This window comes from Pseudophryne corroboree, chromosome 11 (genome assembly GCF_028390025.1).
Source record: "Pseudophryne corroboree isolate aPseCor3 chromosome 11, aPseCor3.hap2, whole genome shotgun sequence".
NCBI lineage: Eukaryota > Metazoa > Chordata > Amphibia > Anura > Myobatrachidae > Pseudophryne > Pseudophryne corroboree.
This window is the reverse complement of record NC_086454.1, coordinates 75006691-75015912: the sequence shown is the minus strand read 5'-3', so window position 1 is coordinate 75015912 and position 9222 is coordinate 75006691. Positions and strand designations below refer to the sequence as shown.

At 48.4% G+C, this 9222-nt stretch overlaps 1 protein-coding gene across 1 annotated transcript; it reads left to right on the top strand.

The window, feature by feature from the left end:
* On the top strand, positions 1-453 carry LOC134968642 (cornifin-B-like). Its single transcript, XM_063944169.1, has one exon. The coding sequence runs from the start codon at positions 1-3 to the stop codon at positions 451-453; it is 453 nt and encodes a 150-aa protein (XP_063800239.1).
* Positions 454-9222: the final 8769 nt, after the last annotated feature.

Genomic DNA, 9222 nt, shown 5'->3' with positions numbered 1-9222 from the left:
ATGTTGCCTCCTGTAGCCATGCCACCACCACACAGCATCGACCAGAAACCACCGTTCAGCATTCTCCTGCCACCACCGTCCAGCATGAAGCTGGAACAATTGCGTAAATTGGACATGGCACACCATCGCCGCCTGCTCCTGACACCACAGCGCCACATGAACCTGCCACCACCGTGCAGCATGAACCAGCCACTACCGTGCAAAAAGAACCTGCCACCGCTGTGCAGCATGAACCTGCCTCCTCCGTGCAGCATGGACCTGCCACCAATATGCAGCATGAACCTGCCTCCTCCGTGCAGCATGAACCTGCCTCCTCCGTGCAGCATGAACCTGCCTCCTCCGTGCAGCATGAACCTGTCACCATATTGCAGCATGAACCTGACACCATATTGCAGCGTGGACCTGCCACCACCATGCAGGTACTGTTCCTATCAGCAAAACCTAATATTTTGATAACTCCAGAGCCATACAGGATTAACTAATGTTTTCCTCATTTTTTATTTATATGCTGTATTGACTATTTTAGTCTCTATTACGGTTTTTAGTAATGTTTTAATAATATTATTTTATACCCAGTAAGTAAAATAAAGATACTGATTAACTGATCCAACTGTTTCCTATCAATACTTTGGTCAAAACAACTCATAGCGCTGGTATTTTTGCTCTATTTATCCTCCGTACAGCATGAACCTGCCACCACCGTGCAGCATGAACCTGCCACCACCGTGCAGCATGAACCTGCCACCACCGTGCAGCATGAACCTGCCACCACCGTGCAGCATGAACCTGCCACCACCGTGCAGCATGAACCTGCCACCATATTGCAGCGTGGACCTGCCACCACCATGCAGGATGGACCGGCCACCATCGAGCAGCGTGGACCTGCCACCACATCTCTGCCTGGACCTGACGATACATTGCCGCATGGTCCTGTCCCTACCATGTATGTAATAGTGAGAAGATGAAAGCTCACAGGGATATTTAATAAGCAATTATCTCATAAAAGCTGGAAAATTTGACATTTATGTTTTCTGGAGATGTTAGTTTAAATTAAGAGATAAATATGTCTTCTTCAGGTGTGGGAGGGTACGGAGAATAGATATTTATCTCTTTTTTTAAACAAACATCTCTACAATTTCCAGTGTTTATGAGATAATTGTTTATTAAATACCCCCCACAGTCTCCTGCATGCAATAACATCAAATAAAAATAACGCAATTAAACCATAAAACTGAGTTGTGTTTTATTTTATTGATAGCAAACTGTCAGGGTATTGAACAAGTTGTGAATACAGGATCTCTCTTTATATACTGGGACTTAGCGTTCTGGTAGGTAGGTCCTTTCTAAAGATCTAGGTTTTGGCTTTGAGTTTTAAGTTTATAATACTGGGGAAAAAAGGAAAAATAAGAGTGGAAATATGGTACACTCAGGGGCAAACGCAGGATTTGGGATGGGGGGTTTCTGCATGTGTGCAATATATATATATATATATATATATATATACGTATATATACACACAAAGTCCAAACACCGGCACTCCCGCTGAAAAACGTACAGCCCAGGTGCTCTCCCAGGTAGCATACCTCACACATAAACCACAAAGTCGGGTGGCACTCAAGGGTCTCCATAATGGTTAAAAAGACAATAGATCTTGTAGAGCAACGTTTCGATTTAATGTCTAAATTGTCATCAGGATCTATTGTGTTTTTGACCATTGCGGAGACCCTTGAGTGCCACCCGACTTTGTGGTATATATATATATATATATATTAGTGATGAGCGGGTTCGGTTCCTCGGAATCCGAACCCGCCCGAACGGCAGTTCTGCCTCTGAAAGTGTCTCTTTCACAACTGTACAGGAAATTCTTGAAAACAAGCAAATTTGTTTTTCCCCAACCCTGCTGGACATTGGGGGTCATTCCGAGTTGATAGCTTGCTAGCAGTTTTTAGCAGGCGAGCAAACGCATAGTCGCCGCCCACGGGGGGAGTGCATTTTTTGCTTTGCAGGTGTGTGAACGCCTGCAAACACATTTTGTGCAAAACCAGCCCTGTGGTTACTTATCCTGTGCGATGATTGCTGCGGCGAGTGACACGGTAATGATGTCAGATACCCGCCCAGCAAATGCCCAGCCACGCCCGCATTTTTCCAAACACTCCCAAAAAACGGTCAGTTGACACCCAGAAACGCCCTCTTCCTGTCAATCTCCTTGCGATCGGCTGTGCGACAGAAAGCTTTGCTAGAACCTGTGCAAAACCACAATGCTCTTTGTACCCGTACATTGCGCGTGCGCATTGCGGTGCATACGCATGCGTAGAGAAGCTATTTTTTTCACAATTTTTTTCAGCAGCTAGCGATCAACTCAGAATGACCTCCCATTATACACAGAGACAAGAGAATACCACGTGGAGGAAATTTCACAGAAAGTACTTGTCCCCAAAAGGCTTGGTCATTTCACACTATTGGGAGCATTCAATTAGTGTCGGATCCTCTCGGACAGTGAGGATCTGACACTTCAGTATTCTATTACGGGCAGTTTCCGCCTGTTTCCTCTCTCATTTTGACCATTTATTTTCGCCCTCTCCTACAGGTGAAAATGTATGGTCGAGAACGGACCCATTTTCGACACCAGTGGGGTCAAAAACACATGGCTAAGCAGAGATTACCCTCATCCGTGTGTTTTTCGACATTTCAGAGTTTTCGACAGGGCGGAAAAACAGCGCTTCAATTGAATATTGAAATGTCGAAAAGTGATGACTATTATTCTCCCCTATACCTTCTTAGGACGTTCCCAGGGCCGGATTAACAATAGGGCTGATGGAGCTGCAGCTCCAGGCCCACCATCAAATAGGCCCACTGCTGTAAATGGGGGGGCACCTGCAACACTACAGCATTCCTGCCAGCGGCAGCCAGAGGCTCCGCCCACTTAAACCCCAGCGGCAGTTTAACTTCAAACACCACCAGATACATGGCCGCACGGTAGGCTGCAGCTGCACCAGCCCCCCTGTACTGCATAGTGTCTCAGCGCCCCGCGTGACAGCACACCGCATGATGTCCTATGTGCCGACCTCACCACCTCAATCTTATGCAGCCGAGTGTGAACTCATCTCCATGAGGGCTGCCCAGATAGCCGAGTGACTGATCCTGCAGTGCTGCTGACTGGTGATCGGGATGTCAGGTCCTGCTAGCTGCTTCTGATCACCGAGCCTCAGATAGTGCTCCCATAAAAGGTACAGCATGCAAGCACTAGCAGAAATATATATTTTGATCAAGATTCATATATATTTAATAATTTATATGTGTGAATACTGTGGTTTGTAGTGTACAATATATGTATGTATGTATGTATGTATGTATGTATGTATGTGTGAATACTGGGGATTTTATAATATATATGTGTATTATATGTGTGAATACTGTGGTTTGTATAATATATATATATATATATATATGTGTGAATACAGTGGTTTGTATAATATATATATATATATATATATATATATAAAATATGTATTATATGTGTGAATACTGTAATATATGTATGTATGTATGTATGTATGTATGTATGTATGTATATATATATATAGTCCCCACACTTTGCTCTTCCCCTCTCTCTGGCTTTCACACCATCACAGCTTTGTTCCGCCCCCATTTGCAGCTCCATATGCAAAACACACACACACACACACACACACACACACACACACACACACACACACACACACACACGTGTGCATATATACAGTTACGTGTGTGTGTGTGTGTGTGTGTGTGTGTGTATGTGTGTGTGTGTATATAGATAGACAGACAGACAGGCAGACAGACAGACAGACAGAGAGAGAGCGATAGATAAATAGATAGATAGATAGATAGATAGATAGATAGATAGATAGATAGATAGATAGATAGAGTCCCCTTGCGTGCTCTATTCCCACTTTAGTGCACACCCACGAGTGGTAATAGCCCCTGTTTGCCGGATTCCAGCTGGCGGCATTGTCAGCGGTCGGGATTCCGGCGTAGATATCCTGTCCGCCAGCAACGTAACTGCAGCCCCCGGCAAGGGACTCCACTATTCTGCAGGTCCTACTCTATTGCTCTAAATAATTATCATGAAAATATCTATCACATTATAGTGTTAAACTTTGGTCATGCTATCTGGTCTAAAGCTCACAGCAACTTTACTTATAAAGGTGAGACCGTTACCAACACACCTGTTGTTAAGCTCCTAGGAAAACAGCTGATACAAGCTATAATTAAGCAGAGGCGTATCTAGCACGGGGCGAGCAGGGCACGTGCCCTGGGCGCCATGGCAGCCCCAACAGAGGGGGGCGCCACCGGCACCTGCACGGCCCACTCGCCCCATGCTTCAGGGATTCCGCCGGCGCTACCCGCGGCGCTTTCCCTGTCTCCCCGGCTGCTGTGCCTGTCACAAAAGACAGGCAGCGGCAGCCAGGAGCCTCCCCCTACTCCCCCCTGCAAAGTGACTGTGTACGCGATCGCGGTCGCGATCGCGGAGGTGCGCGCATGCGCGTGCGCGACCTCGGGGGGGGGGGGGGGGGTGGGGGGCGTGCGGCCCCTGAACAGCAGTGAGTGCAGGTGAGCGGGAAGGGGGTGCGGGACATTTTGTATGTGTGTGTGTGTTAAGTGTGTGTGTGTTAATTGTGTGTGTGTGGGACAGTGTGCGTGTGTGTTGTGTGTGGGACAGTTTGAGTGTGTGTAAATTGTGTGTGTGTGACAGTGTGCGTGTGTTAATTGTGTGTGTGTGGGACAGTGTGTGTGTGTTAATTGTGTGTGTGTGTGTGTGTGTGTGACAGTGTGAGTGTGTTAATTGTGTGTGTGGGACAGTGCGTGTTTGTTAATTGTGTGTGTGTGTGTGTGTGTGTGTGTGACAGTGTGAGTGTGTTAATTGTGTGTGTGGGACAGTTTTGAGTGCGTGTTAATTGTGTGTGTGTGGGACAGTGTGCGTGTGTGTTAATTGTGTATGTGTGGGACAGTGTGAGTGTGTTAATTGTGTGTGTGTGTGTGGGACAGTGTGAGTGTGTTAATTGTGTGTGTGTGGGACAGTTTGAGTGTGTGTTAATTGTGTGTGTGTGGGACAGTGTGCGTGTGTGTTAATTGTGTGTGTGTGGGACAGTGTGCGTGTGTGTTAATTGTGTGTGTGTGGGACAGTGTGCGTGTGTGTTAATTGTGTGTGTGTGTGGGACAGTGTGCGTGTTAAGTGTGTGTGTGGGACAGTGTGAGTGTGTTAATTGTGTGTGTGTGTGGGACAGTGCGTGTTTGTTAATTGTGTGTGTGGGACAGTGTGCGTGTGTGTTATTTGTGTGTGTGGGACAGTGTGCGTGCGTGTGTGTTAATTGTGTGTGGGACAGTGTGCGTGTGTTAATTGTGTGTGTGTGTTAATTGTCCCGGCGGTTATTGGCGTCTGTAGTGTGCGCCCCGTCCTCCTCCGCTGCCGCTGACAGGAGTGGCGGTGTGCGGCTCTCCCCCTCCTCCGCCGGCTCCGTCCTCCCGTCGTGGCCCCGCAGTGTTTGCCGGTCTCCCCAGCAGCAGCAGCAGGTTAGTCTCTCCCCCCCCCACCCTCTCTCTCTCTCTCTCTCTCTCTCTCTCTCTCTCCTCCTGTGGATTGCAGTTTGTAAGTATCATTTTAATTTTTACAGGTACCCCTATTGAATTCTACTGGACAAGTGGACATGAGCGGCGTGGGATGTAGGTAAGTAATCTGTCTCTTATTTTTACAGGTACCCCTATTGGATTCTACTGGACAAGTGGACGTGACCGGCGTGGGATGTAGGTAAGTAATCTGTCTCTCATTTTTACAGGTACCCCTATTGGATTCTACTGGACAAGTGGACGTGACCGGCGTGGGATGTAGGTAAGTAATCTGTCTCTCATTTTTACAGATTCCCCTACTGGATTCTACTGGACAAGTGGACGTGACCAGCGTGGGATGTAGGTAAGTAATCTGTCTCTCATTTTTACAGGTACCCCTATTGAATTCTACTGGACAAGTGGACGTGACCAGCGTGGGATGTAGGTAAGTAATCTGTCTCTCATTTTTACAGGTACCCCTATTGGATTCTACTGGACAAGTGGACGTGATCGGCGTGGGATGTAGGTAAGTAATCTCTCATTTTCACAGGTACCCCTACTGGATTCTACTGGACAAGTGGACGTGACCGGCGTGGGATGTAGGTAAGTAATCTGTCTCTCATTTTTACAGATTCCCCTACTGGATTCTACTGGACAAGTGGACGTGACCAGCGTGGGATGTAGGTAAGTAATCTGTCTCTCATTTTTACAGGTACCCCTATTGGATTCTACTGGACAAGTGGACGTGATCGGCGTGGGATGTAGGTAAGTAATCTGTCTCTCATTTTTACAGGTACTCCTATTGGATTCTACTGGACAAGTGGACGTGACCGGCGTGGGATGTAGGTAAGTAATCTCTCTCTCATTTTCACAGGTACCCCTATTGGATTCTACTGGACAAGTGGACATGACCGGCGTGGGATGTAGGTAAGTAATCTGTCTCTCATTTTTACAGGTACCCCTATTGAATTCTACTGGACAAGTGGACGTGACCAGCGTGGGATGTAGGTAAGTAATCTGTCTCTCATTTTTACAGGTACCCCTATTGGATTCTACTGGACAAGTGGACGTGATCGGCGTGGGATGTAGGTAAGTAATCTGTGTCTCATTTTTACAGGTACCCCTATTGGATTCTACTGGACAAGTGGACGTGACCGGCGTGGGATGTAGGTAAGTAATCTGTCTCTCATTTTTACAGATTCCCCTACTGGATTCTACTGGACAAGTGGACGTGACCAGCGTGGGATGTAGGTAAGTAATCTGTCTCTCATTTTTACAGCTACCCCTATTGGATTCTACTGGACAAGTGGATGTGACCGGCGTGGGATATAGGTAAGTATGTGTGAGTGTGTCAGTGTGCTTTAATAAATTTTTACTGTCACGGTGTGTGAGTTGTGTTTTTATTTGGGTATTTTTTCTGTTGTAGAACTACAGGTACCGGCGGGCCCGTTATTTCCCTGCATGTTGGTACTTGAGGTTCTCCAAGTACCAGCAAGCGGGGGAGGCTTTCTAGGCCTTGTAGTTCCACAACAAAAAACAATATTCTTTTTTTACTTACATGGCTATCAGCCTCCCATCCACAGCCCACGGATGGGGGGGACAGCCTCGGGCTTCACCCCTGGCCCTTGGGTGCCTGGAGGGGGGGTGACCCCTTGATTTAAGGGGTCCCCACTCCTCCAGGGAACCCCGGCCAGTGGTGACTAGTTGGGGGGGTAATGCCACGGCCGCAGGGACCTACATAAATGTGTCCCCCGGCTGTGGCATTATGTCCCTGGCTAGTGGAGCCCGGTGCTGGTTTTAAAAATACGGGGGGACCCCTACATCTTTTGTCCCCCATATTTTTGGAACCAGGACCGGACTAAGAGCCCGATGCTGGTTGTCTAAATACGGGGAACCCCTGTCCAATTTTTTCCCAGTATTTAAACACCCAGGACCGGCTCAAAGAGCCCGAGGCTGGTTATACTTAGGAGGGGGACCTCACGCAGTTTTTTTTACATTTTTAACCCATTCAGACCCTTCTCCATTAAGTTAATGGAAACCCTGGACAACAAAATTGCATTCATGTCCTCCTCCCACTCCCTTCCCAGTCCCAAACACTGATTATTATTTTTTTCTATAAAAATGTACAATATATCACAAGTATGATGAGCAGGCATGCAGCGGGCATTGGCGACTTTGGACTGAGTTGCAAATTAGTGGCGGAGGGCTGGGTCAGTTGATGGTGGGCGAGTTTGTAAGCCATTGGTGGTGGCAGCGGGCATCGGCTCAGAGGCAGTGGCGGGCATTGGCTCGGTGGCGGTAGGGGTCATCGGCAGGATTCGGCGGACATTATGGCTGTAGTGCCTCACTGCACGCCACTGACCTCACCGCACGCCACTGGTGTGTGGGACAGTGTGCGTGTGTGTTAATTGTGTGTGTGGGACAGTGTGAGTGTGTGTTAATTGTGTGTGTGGGACAGTGTGAGTGTGTGTTAATTGTGTGTGTGTGGAACAGTGTCAGTGTGTGTAAATTTTTGCAGTCCAGTGTGTGTGTGGGGGAGAGGGAAGTATGAGAATGTGTGTGTGTAGTCTGAGTGGGTGTGTGTAGGATTTGGGGGTGGCCAGTCTGTGTGTGTGTAATCAGTGTGTGTGGGATGTACTAATGGCCGTTTACCGAAGAGAGATATGTATTAAACCACGGGCACTGAGATGCCCTTCTCACTCACCATCCAGCTGGGTGGGCGAGCCGGGCGGGTGGAAAGCCAGCAGCAGGGGCAGCATGCCAGATATCAGCAGCCGAGGGTGGGGGCTGTAATGCACATGCGGAGCCCAAAGCCGGAGATCAGCAGCATGCTGACCGGCAATAAGCAGCTTCTGCTTCCGCGTTCAACATGCTGCTGATCTCCGGCTTTGGGCTACGCAGGGTTCGGGGGATGGGTGTCCTCTGCCGGTGTACTGCAGCTCCGGGGGTGCGGGCTCCGGAGGCTTTCAGCACTGTTGAATATCCAGCTGCCTCAAGTATGTACAGCCCGCACCCTCTGCTGCTGATATCCGGCATGCTGCTGCTGGCTGTCCCCCCGCCCGGCTCGGCCACACAGCTGTATGGTGAGAAGGGCATCTCAGTTCCTGAGGTTTAACACATATGCCTCAGAAAATGGCATCTGCGGTAAACGATACTAATGCTTACCGTGACAGTAACAGCGGGGAGGAAGGCGCACATCGGGATCCTGCAGCATGAAACAAGAACCCCTTCGGAGCGCAGCAGACCACACTGAAAAGGGTGCATACCCGGTGCGGTGCTCTGCATCCCGGGTGGTGCCGAAGATGTGGAGTGTCGGAGGTGGCAGAAGCGCCGCAGCTTGGGGTGAGAAACCGCTGCAGCCCTTCCGCTGCTAAACTCTGCAATTAGTCTATTAAGGGGGTGGGCTCCCCTCATCATAGTGCCCGACAGGCCATGTTAATTCTGGGTGTAGGATCCCCTAACTCTATAATGGGGATTTTGGCTCATATCATGTGCTGTAACGTGAATTTTGGCTAATACCGTGTGCTATAATGTGAATTTCGGCTCATACTATGTGGGGTAATGTGAATTTTGGCTCATTCCGTGTGCTGTAATGTGAATTTCGGCTCATACCGTGTGCTGTAATGTGAATTTCGG